General features: G+C 47.6%; 1 protein-coding gene and 1 non-coding gene across 2 annotated transcripts in view; both read right to left on the minus strand.

Annotated features, from left to right (window-relative positions):
* OLFM2 (olfactomedin 2) overlaps positions 1 to 16052 on the minus strand; it is a 78101-nt gene extending 62049 nt beyond the window's left edge. The window contains exon 1 of the mRNA XM_061422060.1: positions 15872 to 16052. Coding sequence (XP_061278044.1) covers positions 15872 to 15943 — 72 coding nt within the window. The 5' untranslated portion in view covers positions 15944 to 16052. The remainder of the gene's footprint in view (positions 1 to 15871) is intronic.
* TRNAD-GUC (transfer RNA aspartic acid (anticodon GUC)) lies at positions 14277 to 14349 on the minus strand. Its single transcript has one exon. It is a non-coding gene; the product is annotated as a tRNA-Asp (tRNA).
* Positions 16053 to 19390: the final 3338 nt, after the last annotated feature.

A 19390-nucleotide genomic window follows, 5' to 3' on the forward strand; every position in this document is an offset into this window, starting at 1 on the left:
TATATTTATTAATTTATTTGGCCATGCCACCTGGCATGAGGGATCTTAGTTTCCTGACCAGTGATTGAATCTACACCCTCTACAGTGGAAGCGCAGAGTCCTAACCAATGGATGGCCAAGGAAGTCCCTGTGGTTTATTCCTTTATTTCACTTATATTTCTGGGCTATCATTGTGTAGGTCAGAGCCATACCCTACCTTTCTCCAGAAAACTACATTTCCCAGGTTCTCTGGCACCCTGGCTTCCTGGTAGTCCCACCCAATGAGAGGCCCTGGAGGGAGACTGGAGACTGGAGAGTGAGGAGGAAGGGAGAGGGCCAGGGTATTTCTTCTTTCTCTGCTTAGGGTGGCAGTGTGCATTCTGACAGTGGCCACACCTTCTCTATGATCCCATGATCCCAGCTCCCACACACAAGCCTCTTCCTCATCACACCCCTCCTTTTGTCTTGTCCCTCCAGTAGCTTTGTGCTGTGGCTTATTCCTGGATTCCCTGATCATTCCATCAGTTTGGCTTCTCAACTCTTCCATTTTGAGACAAACTAATTCTCCATATTATTAATACACTTCCTCTCTTTGAAACACCCAGAGTGGCTTGCTTCCCTGCCTGGACTCTGAGTGATCTGACCATTGTATCTTGAAGCCCTCCCCTGGCCCCCCCACTCCAGCAGCACCTCCAGCACCACTACCACCTCTCCGTCCCTTACTCTGCTCTACTTTTTTTTTTGAACAATATCTATCACCATGTGACATTGTATTGTACTTTTATTTGTTTCTGGTCTGTCTCTTCCACTAGACTTTCAGCTTCACAAGGGCTCCTACATGCCTGTGTTTTCCACAGCTGCATCCTTACAGCTTAGGATAGTGCTTGGCATATAATAGTAGGTGCTCAAGGGGCTGTCTGGGTGGCTCAGTAGATAAAGAATTTGCCTGTAATGCAGGAGCCACGAGTTCAATTCCTGGGTCAGGAAGATCCCCTGGAGGAAGGCACGGCAACCCACTCCAGTATTCTTGCCTGGGAAAGCCCATGGACAGAGGAGCCTGGTGGGCTACAATCCAAAGGGTCACAAAAAGTTGGACACAACTGAAGCGATTGAGCACACACACACGCATGCACAGGTGCTCAAGAAATTATTGAATTGACTGAATCTACAACTGAGACTCCCAAAGGTATTTCTACAGGCCGTATCTCCACCTAGAGCTCAAATTCCCATGCCCATCTCCTCCTTGCACATCTCCACCTGTGTCTTTCATGGGACTAATCACATATGACATCCACCAGACAAACCTCAATCAAAAAGACGGGCAGAAGCAGGTGCTGGTGATGATGTGAAGAGACCAAAACCTCTTGCTAGTGGAAAAATAAAATGTTGCAGACTTCTCTGATGGTCCAGTGGGTAAGAATCCACCTGCCAATGCAGGGAACATGGGTTCAATCCCTGATCCGGGAAGATCCTATATGCTGCAGAGCAACTAAACCCGTGTGCCGCAACTTGAACCTGCACTCTAGAGTCCCTGCTCCTCAACAAGAGAAGCCACCACAGTGAGAAGCCCCTGTACCGCAACCAAGAGTAGCTTCTGCTCACTGCAACTAGAGAAAACCCAAGCGTAGCAACGAAGACCCAGTGCAGCGAGCCAAAAATAAATATAAAAAGTAAAATAAACTGTTGCAACTACTTTGAGAAACAATTTACCAGTTTTTTAAAATGTTAAACAGAAATTGACCATAAGACTCAACAATTCCATCCACTCAAGAGAAATGAAAGTATATGTCCACGGAATGGACATATGAATATTGCATATGAATATTCATAACAGCGTTGTTCACAATGAAACAATTCAAACGCTCATCAACTGGTGAAATGATACGCTATGTGGTACATCCATACAGCTGGTGAACACATCCATACCACTGTGGCTCAGTGGTCAAGAATCTGCCTGCCAATGCAAGAGACGTGGCTTCGATCCTTCGATCCAGGAAGTTCCCACATGTGGCAGAGCAATTAAGCCCGTGTGTCACAACTACTGCACCTGTGCTCTAGAGCCTCGACTACTGAGCCCACAGGCCCTGAGCACCCTAGAGTCAGCACTCCACAAGAGAAGCCGCAGTGAGAGCCTGAGCACAGCAACAAGCGGTAGCCCCCGTTCAATGCAGCTAGAGAAAAGACCTCACAGCACAACCAAAAATAAATAAATAAATTTTTAGAAAGAATCATAAGGAACAAACTGATATATGCTTCAACATAGGTGAACCTTAAACATATTTTGCTAAGTGAAAGAAATCAGATACAAAAGGCCACATTTTGTACGATTTCTATTTACACAAAATGTCCAGAAAAGGCGAATATAGAGACAAAGAAATTAGAGTAGTGATTGTCTGAAATGGGATGGCGTGGGAATGAACTGCAAACAGGCGTGAGGGATCTTTTGCAGGTGATATAAATGTCCTCAAACTAGATTGGGATGATGTTCGCACAACTCTGAAAATTTACTAAAAGTCATTGAGTTGCACAGTTAGGTGGATTTAATGGTATACAAAGTGAAAATGAAAGTCGCTCAATCGTGTCAGATTCTTTGCGACCCCATAGACTGTAACCTGCTGGGCTCCTCTGTCCATGGGATTCTCCAGGCAAGAATAGTGGAGTGGGTTGCCATTTCCTTCTCCAGGGGATCTTCCTGACCCAGGGATCGAACCCAGATCTCCTGCATTGCAGGTGGATTCTTTACTGTTCAAGCCCAGAGAAGACCAACGATATATAAATTATACCTCAAAAAAACTGTTTAAAAGGGGGACCATCCCTAAACTTTCCCTGAAAGCTCCCTCCCCCAAGGAACCCTGTACTGACATGAGAATGCTGCTGCTGCTGCTAAGTTGCTTTAGTCGTGTCCAACTCTTTACGACCCATGGACTGCAGCCCACCAGGCTCCTCTGTCCATGGGATTCTCCAGGCAAGAGTACTGGAGTGGGGTGCCATTGCCTTCTTCAGACATGAGAATGAGTTCTTCCTTAATTTTTTTTTTTTTTTGCAGCATGTGGGGTCTTAGTTCCCCGACCAGGAATTGAACCCACAACCCCTGCAGTAGAAGCATGGAGTCTTACACTGGGCCACCAAGGAAGTCCCTTCCTTCAATTTCTACATCCTATATTTCTTGCTTGCTCTATCCTGCTCCTGGCCCAGATGTACCCACAGTTAGAAACTATCGATTATGCCCCTCTTGTGTTCTTTCTCTGTCCCTACTCCTCCATTCATATTATCACCAATGCCAGCTGAAATTGATGTAGAAATATCTCCAGAAAGTGTCCCTTTTTCACTGTCACCATCACGACTCTAAACATTGTGTTGGGGAGTGCTACAGATTGAATGTCAGTCTCCCCCTACTCCTTCCAATTTCACATACTGAAAGCTAACTTTCAATGTGATAGTGTCTGGAGGTGAAGTCTTTGGGAGGTGACTAGGTCCTGAGGGTGGAGCCCTCATGTACGGGATTAGTGCCCTTATACAGAGACCCCCAGAGAGCTCCCTCTCCCTTCCACGTGAGGACACAGTGAGAAGACACCGAGAAGACACCGAGAAACTGGTCCTCAGCAGACCTCAAACCTACCAGCGCTTTCACTTTGATCCGGGACTTCCCCAACTCCAGAATTGAAATAGATTTCTGTTGTTTATAAGCCATCTAGTCTATGTTATTCTATTACAGCAACCTGAACACACCAGGAGCCATGAGAAGAAATCTTTTTCCCCTGATCTGAAAAATTATCAGGAGGAAAAAAAGTTTGTAACAGTCAGAAACAGTAACAATAATTGCTAAGGTTTATTGAGTACTTATTATGAGAAGGCAAGGGCACTCCACTCCAGTACTCTTGCCTGGAAAATCCCATGGACAGAGAAGCCTGGTAGGCTGCAGTTGATGAGGTCGCTAAGAGTCGGTCACGACTGAGTGACTTCACTTTCATGCATTGGAGAAGGAAATGGCAGCCCACTCCAGTGTTCTTGCCTGGAGAATCCCAGGGACGGGGAGCCTGGTGGGCTGCCGTCTATGGGGTCGCACAGAGTCAGACACGACTGAAGCAACTTAGCAGCAGCAGCAGCATCATGAGCTTTCCTTGGAAGGAAAGCTGTGACAAACCTAGACAGTGTATTAAAAAGCAGAGACATTATTTTGCCAACAAAGGTTCATATAGTCAAAGCTATGGTTTTTCAGGTAGTCATGTACATATGTGAGAGTTGGACCATAAAGGAGGCTGAGCACTGAAGAATTGATGCTTTTAAATTGTGGTGCTGGAGAAGACTCGTGAGAGTCCTTTGGACAGCAAGGAGATCAAATCACTTGATCCTAAAGGAAATCAACTCTGGATATTCATTGGAAGGGCTAATGCTGAACCTACAGTACTTTGGCCACCTGATGCGAATAGCCAAGTCATTGGAAAAGACTCTGATGCTGGGGAAGATTGAAGGCAAAAGGAGATGGGGACAGAAGAGGCTAAGACGGTTAGATAGCATCACCAACCAATGGACATGAATTTGAGCAAACTCTGGGAGACAGTGAAGGACAGGGAAGCCTGGTGTGCTGCAAAGAGCTGGACACAACTTAGCAACTGAACAACAGCAACAACAACATGAGCTAGGCACCATTTGCAGCAATGTCCATGTAATAACTCATTTACCCTCAGAAAACCAATATGAAGTAGATAATGTCAATTTCCAAAATGAGGAAATAGTGGCACAGAGATGCTAAGAAATTCTTCCAAGATCCCCTGGAATCTAGCCCAGACTCTGGAGCCTGTTCTTGGGTCATTCGGCCCTATTCAAAGGGGAAAGAATAAATGTTGATCTGTATCTCACATCATATACAAAAACCAATTCCAGGTAAATTTTACATCTAAATGTGAGAGGTAAACAATGAGTATTTTAAGTAAATATAGAAGAATATCTTCATTACTGTGTGGTGGGCAAAGATTTCCAACACAGGACATTGCTGCTGCTGCTGCTAAGTTGCTTCAGTCGTGTCCGACTCTGTGCGACCCCCTAGATGGCAGCCCACCAGACTCCCCCGTCCCTGGGATTCCCCAGGCAAGAACACTGGAGTGGGTTGCCATTTCCTTCTCCAATGCATGAAAGGGAAAAGTGAAAGTGAAGTCGCTCAGTCGTGTCCAACTCTTAGCGACCCCATGGACTGTAGCCCACCAGGCTCCTCCATCCATGGGATTTTCCAAGCAAGAGTACTGGAGTGGGGTGCCATTGCCTTCTCCGAAAACAGGACACTAACGAGCACTAATCTTGAAGGAAAAACATTATTATTTAAACTGCATTCAGGGACTTCCCTGGTTAGTCCAGTGGTTAAGCATTATCCTTCCAAAGCATGGGATATGGGTATGATCCTTAGTCAAGGAACTAAGATCCCACATGCTGTGAGGCAACTAAGCCTGCAGGCTGCAACTAGAGAAGCAGCACAATGAAGACCCAACCCAGCACAGCCAAAAATAATTAAAGTTCACTTGTTAAAAAAAAAAACATACCATAGTTAAAAATAAACTACATTCAAATTAAATTCTATTTATCAAAGACATTAAGAGAATGAAAAGACAAGCCACATAGTAGGAGAAGATACTTGCAATCCTATGTCCAACAAAGAACTGATATCCTAATTTTAATTCATATAAGAAACAGAAATACAGATACAAAATTTGGATGTATACAAAACACATATTCTTACAAAATAATAAGAATAAGGCAGACAGCCTAATAGCAAAATGGGCAAAAGACTTGAAAAGGCATTTCACAAAAGGGAATACTCAAGTGGTCAATAAACATGTGAAAAGGTATTTAAATACTATTAGTCATCATGAAATGTAAATTAAACCCAAAATGTGATACCACTACACACCCATCAGAATGTCTAAAGTGAAACAAAGACCATACCAAGTGTTGGTAACGATGCAGAGCAACCGGAAGGCTCAGATGCTGCTAGTGGGACAGTAAACTGGTAAACTCTTTGAAGAGTCTTTGAAACTTTTGAAGACTGGCACTTACCTCCTCAAGTTCAATATATCCCTCCCCTGTGTATGCGTTCAGTTACTAAGTCATATCTGACTCTTTGTGATCCCAGAGACTATAGACCACCAGGCTCTTCTGTCCATGGGATTTTCCAGGCAAAAGTATTGGAGTAGGTTGTCATCTCCTATTCCAGGGGATCTCACTGATCCAGAGATCAAACTTGTGTCTCCTGCATCTCCTGTATTGGCAGGCAGCTTCTTTACCACTGAGCTACCTGGGAAGCCCATATTCCTCCCCTATGACTCAACAGTCCTTCTCCTAGGTATATATACTTGAGTCTCACTATTTGTGGGTTCCGTGTTGTCAAACTCACCTACTCACTACAATTTATTTGTAACCCTCAAATCAATCCTCCTGGAGTTTTATGGTAATCCATGGATGTTCACAGGGTAGCAAAAATATTGAGTCACTGACACGCAGGTTCCCAATGGAGATCCAATGCAGCCATGCTGTGGGCCTCTTATTTCAGTTCTCATAACTGCAAATAACTTTCTTTCTCACAGTCTACTTGATGCTGAAACTTTCACATTCTCATGCATTTTATTGGTGATCTTGCTGTTTTAAGGGACCACGTGCACAGTGCTAAGTTCTGTCTAGTGTTCTAGGCAAAAGAAGGTTGTAAAGTGTCTTCTAGAGAAAATAGGACTCATTGATAAGCTTTGCTCAAGATTGTCTTTGGGGGACTCAGTTGGTGGTCCAGTGGTTACGAATCTGCCTTACAATGCAGGGGATGTAGGTTTGGGCCCTGGTTGGGGGAACTTCCAGTAGTCATGTATGGATGTGAGAGTTGGACTGTGAAGAAGGGTGAGCGCCGAAGAATTGATGCTTTTGAACTGTGGTGTTGGAGAAGACTCTTGAGAGTCCCTTGGACTGCAAGGAGATCCAACCAGTCCATTCTGAAGGAGATCAGCCCTGGGATTTCTTTGGAAGGAATGATGCTAAAGCTGAAATTCCAGTACTTTGGCCACCTCATGCGAAGAGTTGACTCATTGGAAAAGACTCTGATGCTGGGAGGGATTGGGGGCAGGAGAAGAAGGGGACAACAGAGGATGAGATGGCTGGATGGCATCACTGACTCGATGGACCTGAGTCTGAGTGAACTCCGGGAGTTGGTGATGGACAGGGAGGCCTGGCGTGCTGCGATTCATGGGGTTGCAAAAGTCAGACATGACTGAGCGACTGAACTGAACTGAAGATGCCATATGCTGAGGAGTAACTAAGCCTGAGTGTTGCAGCTGCTAAGCCTGTACGCTCTGGAGCCTGTGCGCCACAACTAGAGCCCCCTTGCCGCAACTGAATCCTAGAGACACAACTAGAGAAAGTCCATGCACCGCAAGGAAACATCCCACATGACACAAGGTCCTGCGAGCCACAGCTAAGACCTGATGCAACCAATAAATCAATTTAACTAAGTTTTTAAAAAAGAATGCCTTTGGCCATGAGTTTGATGCCAATGAATCAGCAACATATATTAGATAAAGTATTTTTAAACACAAACATTCATAAAAGGGGTTTGCGTATTGTTTCGTAAACAAAAATGTGACCAGAGCCTTGCAGGAATCTAATGCCATGATGACTCAGTATTCACTAACTCAGTATTCACAGCATTCAGTCTTTACCTCACTAATTCTTTATAGAACATAATCACTTCGAAAAAAGAGAATCTACTGTATATATACACCCAACAGAAATGCAAACAAGCATCCCTAAAGGCATGTATCAGGGTGTTTACTTAAGAATGTTTGTGTCAGCCACAAACTTCACCAACCCAAATGCCAAGAAACAGTGGCATGGATCTATCACACTCGATATATTCACACAATGGAACACCACAAAGCAAGAGAAACAAGCAATCTACCACAAAACAATAATAAGGAGGAATCTGACAAGCATTATGCTGAGCAAAAGAAACTAGGCACCAAAAACAATATATTTAGTGACTTCATTAAGTTGAAAAGCAGGTCAAACCAGTGCATAGTGAGAGATGCCTGGCTCAGTGGTTCCTCTAGGTGGACGGGGAAGGTGAAAGTGCAGATGGGAACCAGAAGAGGCATCAGCGGGCTCCGGATTCTTAAAACGTTCTGTTTCTCAACCTGGTACTGGTCACATTATGTCACTTTAAGACAATTTCTAAAGGGCACTGTTATGATTTGCATACCTCTTTGTAGATATGTCAAGAAGGAAGTTCATTCAAAATTATGAAGTAAGGTGCCAAGCGTAAAGAGGCTTCCCAGGTGGCTCAGTGGTAAAGAATCTGCCTGCCAACGCAGGGCAGCTGGGTTCAATCCCTGATCTGGAAAGATCGCCTGGAGAAAGAAAAGACAACCCCCTCCAGTATTCTTGCCTGGGGGAATCCCATAGACAGAGGCGCCTGGCAGGCTACAGTCCAGAGTTAAAAGAGTCGGTCATGACATAGCAACTTAACAATAACACCCAAGTATAAAACATAAGTGTCATTTCTGTTTGATGTGCAGCAGGCAAAAATGCTAGAATGTCCAGTGGAAAAGCTAGAAAACATAAACCAAGAAAAACTCAGTGTCCTTTGCAAGAAGCCAAGTGGCCTCTGTCAAAGGGACCGTGTTGGCTCCCATGATATTTCATTCACACAGAGGAAAGGCATGAATTTCTGTCCACACACACACAGCTTTGCATCCCTCAGAACACACAAACACACATGGTGTTAATCTTCTAGCCTGTGCCTGCCTTGAACTTTTTTGGTTTTCGCTTGGTTACAGCAAGTGTTTAGAAATGGTGTTGAAACACTTCCTCCCAGGAATTCTCTGTCTTGCCATCTCTGCTTTCCTGCCGGGTTCAGAATTCCAAGAGGAGACTCCGAAGGAGACAGCAGGCCTGGCTGAGGACTTTGGCCACTATACAATGAGAGTCACATTCCCCCTGCCCCCTAAATGTTGGTCCTGCTCTACCCACGGCTGCCACCAACTTGCCTCTGGGTTTGTTAGCTCTTGTAATAATTCTGTTTTCATACCTTTACTTTCCCTATGCCGACCTGTCTTCCAAGTTCCAACCAGAGGATCTCTCCCTCTTACAAATCCAACCACGTCTTATTCCTGGCTTTAAAACCTTGTATTTAAACAACAAAAAAAGCAGACATCCTAATTTTGAAAATGGACAAAGGTCTTGACTAGACATTTCTCCAAAGAATATATACAAATGGCAAACAATTTCTCCAAAGAATATATACAAATGGCAAACATTTCTCCAAAGAATATATACAAATGGCAAACAAACACATGAAAAGATGCTCAACATCACTAACTCTTCTTTTTCCAACATCACTTAATGAAACGCAAATTGAGGCCACAATGGAGAACCGCCTTACACACCTTCAAATGAGAGCCCAGGAGCCTCAACTGTTGAGCTGATGTGCCACAAGTACTGATGCCCGAGCGCCCTAGAGCCCGTGTTCTGCAACAAGAGAAACCACCGCAATGAGAAGCCTGAACACCACAACTCGAGAGGAGCCCCCGTTCATTGCAACTATATAAAAGCCCATGAGCAACAAAGACCCAGCACAGCCAAAAATAAATTAATTAAAAATAAATAAAAAATTTTTTTAATAGTAACACTTTCTTTTTTTTTTTTTTTAAAGAGTAAACCAGCACTGAGAACCTACTGGATTTCCCAGAAGCAACACAAGTCAGTTTCTCTGCACAGACTTCATGGAACCTATTCTGACTCCTCTCTGCTCCTTCTTGATTTGTGGCTGAGCTCTGAATGGATGAGGGCTTCCCTGGTGGCTCAGATGGTAAAGAATCTGCCTGCAAAGCAGGGGCCTGGGTTTGGTCCGGGGATCAGGAAGATCCCCTGGAGAAGGGAATGGTTACCCATTCCAGTATTCTTGCCTGGGAAACCCCAGAGATACAGCTACAGTCTATGGGGTCGCAAAGAGTTGAACACAACTGAGCAACTAACACTCTGAATGGATGGGGTTGTGAGAAAGACCAGGCTTCTGTTCTGAAAGTGAAGATAAGTCAATGTGCTCAGACATGAGTTCCTGGAAAAACACGAACAAAGTCTCCTGCCCCTGCCACAAAGCCCTTCTCCCCAACACAGCCAGGCTCAACTTGAAAGAAGTTAAATCTTCATCTCACTCCTTGAGACCTCAAACAGTCACCCAGCCTCGGTGTCTGGTATAAGGCTCGAAACACAGAAGACTCACAATGGATGCTTTCTAAATGAATACATGAATGCATGGATAAATGAAAACAGCCAGTCACTGCTTCCCAGGCACTGGCCACCAAATTCTGGGGACACAGAGTCATTGCTAACACCAGCTGCTGAGATCATAAGAAATCTTCACACGTCCATGTGGTCAACTTGTATGGACACAGAATCACTGTGCCTATATACCCATAGGTGTGAATATGGCACACGTGTGTCCCGGTGCCCAGTTTGACCAATGCCAAGTACATGGCTGCGAAACATACACACATATGCGCATGGACACTATAGACACACTACTATTGTATTGGGGCACGGTTAGAGTGAAGTGAGTCATACACAAGCAGAGTTTGATCCTGCCTTTATTTAAAATTTTGTTATTTTGTTCATCATGGATTTTTTTTGCATTGATTTTTATTTTCTTAAAATATTGCATAAAAATATTTATCTTGGGGGCTTCCCAGGTCTCCCAGTGGTTAAGAATCTGCCTTGCAATGCAAGGGACACTGGTTCGATCCCTGGTCCAAGATCCCACATGCCACGGAGCAACTAAGCCCGTGCACCACAACCACTGAGCCTGTGCTCTGGAGCCCTTGAGCCACAACTACTGAACCCACAGGCTTCAATTACTGAAGCCCGAGCACCCTAGAGCCTGTGCTCCGCAACAAGAGAAGCCACCACAATGAGAAGCCCGAGCACCCCAACGAAGAGTAGACCCCCTCTCGCCTCAGCTAGAGAAAGCCTGCGTGCAGCAGTGAAGACCCATCACAGCCAAAAAGTAAAAATAAATCTTTTTAAAAAAAATATTGGTTTCTGAAGCTATTGGCACCTCCTTCGATTTTGCACCCAAGACGAGTGCCTCACCTGTCACACCCTGGCCAGGACTATCGACACACACTGCCTGCACCTCCTCACCAGTCAACGGGACACACCAGTCTCTGCACAAACCTCATTCTACCACTAGATGTCGCCCCAGCTCCTTCAGCTTGAGCTCAGCAGCAACCCCTTAGGAAGAAAACGTCCAATTCACTTAATTATCTGGGAGTCCTCGAGATTTCCTTTTACTTCCCTCCACCCGAAACATTTACATTCCCTAATGGAGCCCTGGGGGAACAGCGTCTTAATCCTAAATAGTGGTGCCCTGGAGTGCTGGAATTTTTAGGCACAGATGAAGACGGGTTTTCCTAATGCCTGCAATCCAGGAGCGATGGTTGACTTGAAATGGGTATGGGATAACCCAAGGGGAGGGTTGTTCCCCTGACCTTCCCTGGGCACAAGAGTCCCACTGTTTGAGAAAGAAAGAGACTCTGTGGGGGGAAGAGGAGGAGGGACTGATCCATTCATTCGACAGATATTTTTTGAGATCCTACTGCGTGCCAGGCTCTGCTGTAAACACTGATACAACAGATCACCGGACCCCGATAAGTTGCCCCTCTAGGGGGAGAGAGACAATAATTTGTTGTTTAGTCTCAAGTCATGGCCGACTCTTTTGTGACCTCATGGACTGCAGCCTGACAGGCTCCTCTGCCCAGGCTCCTCTGCTCCTCTGCCTGGGATTCCTCAGGCAAGAACACTGGAGTGGGTTGCCATTTCCTTCTCCAGGGGATCCTCCCAACCCAGGGACTGAACCCATGTCTTCTGCCTGGCAGGCAGATTCTTTACCACGAAGCCACCTAGGAAGCCCAATAAGTGAATAAACAAATCCCGGAAATGTAGTGACAAAGGCTATCAAGAAAAACAGCACAAAGGCAGAGCTCTCAGAGGAGGTGACTTAAGCAGAAGGGGAGGGAGGAAGTTGAGTAGCTACCTAGGGGAACAGTGTCCCAGGCAGAAGGAATGACACATGCAAAGGCCCTGAGGCATGCAGTATAAACTGAGCTATTCCTCCTGTCCCATCCTGTGAGGACCCCAGGAAAGAGGGGACCCCAAACTCACACAGTACCAGAGATGTAGCTAGATCTTTTTTATTTTTTTGACTGCTGAGCCTCCATTCCTTTGCTTGGGCTTTCTCTAGTTGCTACGAGTGGGGACTACTCTCTGGTTTTGGTGCAATGGCTTCTCATTACAGTGGCTTCTCTTGTTGTAGAGCACAGGCTCTGGGGCACGCAGGCGCAGTAACTGAGGTGCACTGAGGCTTAGTAGCCCTCCATGGCATGTGGCATCTTCCCAGACCAGGGATTGAACCAGTGTCCCCTGCATTGGCAGGTACATTCTTAACCACTAGAATACCTGGGAAGTCCCAATGTAGCTAGATCTGAAAGAGGACTTCCCAGTGGTCAGGAAGGGAGCATCTTTCCAAGAGGAAAGATGGTGAGCCTTGAAGCCATCAAGCTCTCTGGTAGCTCCAGACCCTGGGTGGATGGACAACTCCTCTGATATGTATTACTTTCCTGTTCTCAGGGTAAAATCCAAGCTCCTATCCACAGCCCACAAGTTTCCACTTGGTCTGGTCCTTCTTGGCTTCCCTGGCCTCATCTTCCCCTCGACTTTTCCTTCCCTCACTCCTCTCTAGCCACACCAGCCTTCTTGCTGCTCCTCAAACACTCCAAGCTTGTTCCTACCTCAGGGCCTTTGCATTTGCTGTCCCTGCTTTGAAATCTTTCCCCCTGGACACGGAAGGCATCTCTCTCACCTCTCAGGGAGCCTCAAATACCACCTCCTTAGAGACACAGTCTCTATCACACCTGCTGAAACAGCTCCCCACCCCACCCATCATTCTTTAACCTCCCTTGTTGTTTAGTCACTAAGTGGTGTCTGACTCTTTTGTGACCCCATGGACTGTAGCCCATGAGGCTCCTCAATCCATGGGATTTTCCAGGCAAGAATACTGGAGTGGGTTGCCATTTCCTTCTCCAGGGGATCTACCCCACCCAGGGATAGAACCTGCATCTCCTGCTTGGCAGGTGGATTCTTTACCACTAAGCCACAAGGGAAGCCCTTAACCTCCTTTACCCTGTTTAATTATTCTTCATGCCACTTGCACTGTATTATATATTGATTTAGTTGTTCACACGGTATTATATATTTATTCGGTTTTTGTCTGTCTCTCCTTCTACAAGGTCAACCCCAGGAGGGCAGGGACTTGATGACTTGGTTCAAGGCTGAATCTCCAGTGCTTCATCATATCTGTTGATTGAATGGACAAATGCATAATTTCCAGAAAGGACCCCTGGTGGAGCCCAGGGCCCATCAATGACGGGGAAGGAGGTCCTGGGAAACAATGGAGGAGACTCAGAGGGGACAGAGTGTCCATTTTCCAGACCTCTCTCTGCCCTGGGCGCTAGGCTGGGTGGGCAAGCTGGGACACACAACACAGTAGCGCCCACTGTAGCTAGTGGAAGGACCCGACCAGCATAACTCCAACTGATCACCCCAGCTAAGTCCCGCCCCATCCACCATTTGGCCCCGCCTCCACGGACTCAGTTTAGTCCCGCCCCCAAACAGCCTCATTTAGCTCCTCCCCCATGAATCTTCATGTGAGCCCCGCCCCCAAGCATCTCCCACCCTCCTCTGGGGTCACCCAACAGCACCTCTCACTGCACTCTCCCGCACCCCTAGACAATCTTGGCACGGGACAGGAACTGTAGAGTTTCCTAAAGGTTAGCAGGGGATGGGGGAAGAGTCCCCAGATGGTGGTTCCAAGGATCCTTCTGGGAAACCCAATTCAGCTTCCCTCCTGGTGCATTTTTATCCACCATTCTCTTGAGCGTACACATCTTTTGGTTTCTTGTCTCTCACTCAGCTGACTTTCTTTACTTCTTTGGGATTCATGTATCAGTCGAGCACCTGTAGTGTGCAGCCTGATGCCTGGCACTAAGCACACTCCCCACCCCAGTCAGTACTTGGATACTGTGATGGGAAAACAGAGTGAGGGAGGGCACCTCTTGAGGTCTTCTGTGGCCTGGAAATCCTCCTACCTACAGTCTTATCTCCATCTCTCCCAATGTCCCCAGACCCCCAGAGTGGGCACAAGGGTCTGATTTCTTTCTTCTCTCTCTCTTTTTTTTTTTTTTTGCCACACCGCGCATCTTGTGGGATCTTAGTTCCCTGACCAGGGATTGAACCTGGGCCCTCAGTAGTGACAGTACAGAGTCTTAACCACTGGACTGTCAGGGAAGTCCCTTTTTCTTCTCTTGACCACAAAAGAGAAGGTACCAGGATTGTTCTTCCTCTGAGTTTCTACCTACAAACCCTTCTAGTGTCTACACAGGCACTGTCCACACCCATGGAGTGGATTATTTAACAAGACAGTAAATGTGTGGGTTCAGGAGCCTTGGTTCAGTCCTAGCTCTGCCACACCCTAGCTGTCTGAGCTTAAGCAAGTGACCTAACTTTCCAGTGCCTTGGTTTCCCCATCTGTAAGGTGAAGGTAACATGAGCACCCATTAATTACTGATTAAATGCCTTAGTTCATTCTGTGTGCTTGAAACAGTGCCCAGCACATAATAAGCATTTAATAAGTGTTAGCTGTTATCATAATTATTATTTTATTATTTTGGATTCCAGCTTCCTTCTGAGCTTCTAAAGATGAGATCTTAGGGGGCTCCCACCCCGAAGATGGAGCAGGAAAGAGGTTTCCCAATAGCATTAGAAAGCTGGGACCACCCCTCCTTTTGCAAAGCCTGCTCAAGAGGTGAGGTAGCATGGAGAGGGAGACACATTTCTGTGAAAGCATGGAGTGTGCAGTGCACACACACAAACACATGGATATACACGTTCGCACACACAGTCCTTGCCCCACATACCCCCTTTTAGAATGACTTGGGCACAGAATGACACACAATTACCCAAAGCTCCCACACCAGGCACACACCTGGTCACACACATTTTGTACAACACCCAGGCAGATGGACAGAGTCATGGGGACACTGACACACACAGCCCTTTACACACAGTCACAGCTGCCCAAATACCACTGGGATTAACACAGACCTCACTTGCTGTCACTCTGCCAATCACACACAGATACACAACTCCAGGTCGCAGCCTCACAAGCCTCCCACTGTCACAACAGCCCTTCAAGTCACAGCTTCCAGCTGTGACACTCAGACTCTGCCTCACGTACACACACCCTCTCCCAATCCCGCCCCAACTCACGCACAGCCGGCCCCACACCTGCACAGCCACACACACAAACTCTCAGTCACACCCAACCGTGACACAAAGGCACCCACGTTTACCCAGCACCCCTCCAGCACCTCGCACACATCCCCATCAGTCACACACATGCGAGTCCCACCCCCTGCCCACACTGGGGATGCTGGCGAGGAGTCGGGGGCTGTGATGGGGGGCATGAAGGACAAGTAATGCCCAAACCCCACTGAAGTCCCCTCCCACAACCCCACTAAGCTCGAGCGAGATGGCGGGTGTGGGCTCCGGGTCACCGAGAGGTTGAGAACCCCGAAGCTGGAGTCAGGTGGTCCCCCAAACCTAGGATGCTTTGAAGCTGAATTTAAAGCTTCCCTTCTTATTCCCAAAGCCAGGGTGGACGGCCCAGCCCCTCCCCCGCTGCGACCCCCCTTCCCTCACCGCCCCGGGGGGGAAGCCATGGAGCCCCCAGTCCCGTTTCTGCGGGACCTCCTGAGCCCCCTCCCCTCCTGGAGCCCTCCGCGCCCGCACCTGCCCGCCGGGCCCCTACCTGTCCGGCGAGGCCTGAACACAGTAGCAGCAGCAGCAGCGGCGGCGGCGGCGGGACCGCGAGCGGCCACATGACGTGCCCCCGGCCCGGCGTCCCGTCCCCCGCCCGCCCTAGCGGCGCCTCGGCCCGGGGACCGCCACCAGGCGCGACCCCGCCCGCCCGCCGGCCAGGGCGACCCTCCGCCGCCGCCTCCCCCGCCTCGCCGGCGGCTGGGATCCCGCCCCACCCCCGCCCCCCGCGCTCGCTCAGAGTCTTTGTTGCGGGCTCCGCCCCCCCGCCCAACCCCCAGCTCGTTTTCGGGAGCGGATCTTGCTGGGTCTGGGGATGGGGAAGAGGGGGAAGGAAGATGGAAGGAAGAAGGGGAGGGTAGCTGGGGACGCGACCCAGAACCCCAAGGCCATGGGGGGGTGGTCATGGAGATGGGGGGAGGGAGTGAGGTTCCGTCACGTGGTTGTCAGTTTCCCCTCCCTGGACATTTCCTACGCTGTCAGTGAGGGGTGGGAGGGGGATCCAGGGACGGAGTCGTAGGAGGAAGGCCTGGCAGCAAAGAAGAGACATTGAGAGGCCTCATGCTTACGGAAGTCAGGAGTGAACAGAGAAACTGAGGCAGAGTGTGTGAAACTCTTCTTTGCAGGAAGGGGTCACGGCCATGACACGGGGGGTGAGGGGTGGGTTGGAAGGAGACAAAAAGGAAGACAGATACAGCGGGCGGGAGATCGTTAGACTAGGCCGAAAGGGGTGACCAGCTGGTGGGCACCTTGTTTTCACCTCCTCCCCTTCTCCAGGGGTCCTCGGGCTCAGTCTCCCTTTTTCCACCACACCTGGGACAGTCTCTCCCTCTCATTTCAATGGCCCAAGACTGGAGACCAGAATCCTAAGAGAATCAGCCACCTCCACACAAAGCTATTTGCAGATGAAGAGCGTCCTTGTCTTGCCTCCATCCTTTCTCTGCCTCCCCCCTCTTCGGCTTCCCCAATCATCTTCTTTCTCCAAAGTCCCTCTGTGGCTTTTTGGCGGGGGAGGGGTAGTGACCAAGCAGGCCAGTCAGGTTATAGAGGAATCGATCATAAATATTGGGAATGGGGAAGCATGGAATTTTACTGATCCTACTGTGTGGGACAGATAACAAGTTATGGGTGTTTTTGTCAAAGCAAGGAGAAAGAGCTTGTTATATGATACGGCCTGGGTTCCACCCTGGTCTGTCCCTTCTCGGCCATGCAATGCCAGGCAAAGAGCTTTCCTTCTCTTGGGAGAACTGTTTCCTCTTGAGTTGTTGGGGACTTTGTGACTCATGAATAAAGAGAGTACCTAGCCAGCAATCAATGCCCGGAGGGTATTACTACATTGAAGGCTATATTAAAATTATGATCAGGTCATACTGCGGTCAGGGTCATACTTAGTGTCCTGATAGTACGTTGTCAGTTTGGACATCAGCACCTTTGGGAGTCCTCACCATGGTTCATTCAGCTCCTGCCAGGTGGCCGTTACCAGGGTAACCCCCTCCCCCCTCTGCTGCTTCAGCTCTTGGAAGTGGTAGCTTGCTACTCCTGAGTAGATTCACTTCCTCGTATTTACTTTTAAAGCTTAACTGCCATCTCTATGACTAAATCCCCATATTAAATTCTTGCTATTGAACTATCTGGTGTGAGCTCTGTTTTTCTGACTGGACCCTGACCAATACATTCAACAGCTGTGGTCGGTGGCCAAGTTCAGTGTCCTGATCATGCTGTAGTCAGTGTCCTGTTAAACTGTGATCTGTGCTTCCATCAGCATCCTGGTTCTACTGGGGTCAGCACTGCAGTCAGTACTGTGGTCTCTACAGGTCTTAACTGTGCTGTGGTCAGTGTGGTGGTCAGCTTCCTGGCCATGTTGTGCTCAGAGTCACAATCACTGACCTGGTCATGCTGTGGTCAGGGTTCTGACCTAGCTTTGGACAGTGCCCTGGCCATGCTACCATCAAAATCATGATCAGGTTTTACTGTGGTCAGTGTCATGCTCAGTGTCCTGGTTGTACAGTTGTCAGCTTTGAGATCAGCATCATGGTCAATGCTATGATGAGCATGGTGTCTGCCTTCCTCTGTGGTTAGTGTCGTGGTCAGAACTGAGCACCAGCACTGAAAAGAGATCAGCTTCTCAAGGACCTTGTACAACAAAACTCTTGGGCCAGGTGGCTTGATGTCTGGCACTGGCAGTTGGCTCTCCACAGTGTGCAGAGGTAGGGTAGAAGAGCAGTGGATCCCTCTGCCAACTCTCATCAGGTGTCACTGGGATTTCTTAATTGGTGCTTGAGTATCCATTGGCTTTACTCATCTATGACCCCTCTATGTCTCCAGCTAGAGGGAGAAACAGTCCAGGCCTTTGTTTTCCTTTACTCTGCACAGGGCCTGACATGAAGAAGATGATCAAGAATAATTTAACGAGTAAATGAACCTAAGCCATGCATGTCTACCCATGTCTTTGCTCTTGCTAATCCCACCATATATTATTCAGTGCTCCTTTGATAGCAAGTAGCCACTTGAACTGTCTTAAACAGTAAAGACTATCTGTTATCTCACAAAACTGAAAAAAAAAAAAAAATCCAGAGGTAATGGAATGCAAGCATGGCTGGATCCAGGGATTCTGTCATATCAGAATCCTGTCTCTCCCCATTTATCATCTACTATTCTCTATGTTGTTGTTGTTGTTCAGTCACTCAATCATGTCTGACTCTTTGTGATCCCCTGGACTGCAGCACATCAGGCACCCCTGTCCTTCACTATCTCCCAGAGTCTGTTCAAACTCCTGTCCACTGAGTCAGTGATGCCATCCAACCATCTCATCCTCTGTTGCTCCCTTCTCCTCCTGCCCTCAATCTTTCTCACCATCAGGGTCTTTTTCAATTAGTTGGCTCTTTGCATCAGGTGGCCAAAGTATTGAAACTTCACCTTCAGCATCAGTCCTTCCAATGAATATTCAGGACTGATTTCCTTTAGGATTTACTGGTTGGATATCCTCGCTGTCCAAGGGACTCTCAAGAGCCTTCTCCAGTACCACAGTTTGAATGCATCAATTCTTTGGCACTCAGCTTTCTTTATAGTCCAACTCTCACATCCATACATGACCACTAGAAGAACCATGCTAAGTCACTTCAGTCGGGTCCGACTCTGTGTGACCCCATAGATGGCAGCCCACCAGGCTCCCTTGTCCCTGGGATTCTCCAGGCAAAAGCACTAGAGTGGCTTTAACTAAACAGCTCTTTGTCAGCAAAGTGATGTCTCTGCTTTTTAATCCCTATTCTCTATAAGGGATCTCTTTTAGCCAGGAGATGACATAGATACTTCCCAGAACCTTTCATCTTCCAAGCTCAGCAGCTTTAGCAAAAAGAGAGCTTGCAAAATAATGACTCTCATTGACCCATCTCAAGTTATGTGCCTATCTCTGAGCCAATCATATTTCAAGTGTAATTTCAATTACACTTGATTGTGTAGCTTGACCAGACCTGGTTCATAGATCACCCCTCCAGAGCCAGAAAGAGGAGTT

This window comes from Bos javanicus, chromosome 7 (assembly GCF_032452875.1).
Source record: "Bos javanicus breed banteng chromosome 7, ARS-OSU_banteng_1.0, whole genome shotgun sequence".
NCBI lineage: Eukaryota > Metazoa > Chordata > Mammalia > Artiodactyla > Bovidae > Bos > Bos javanicus.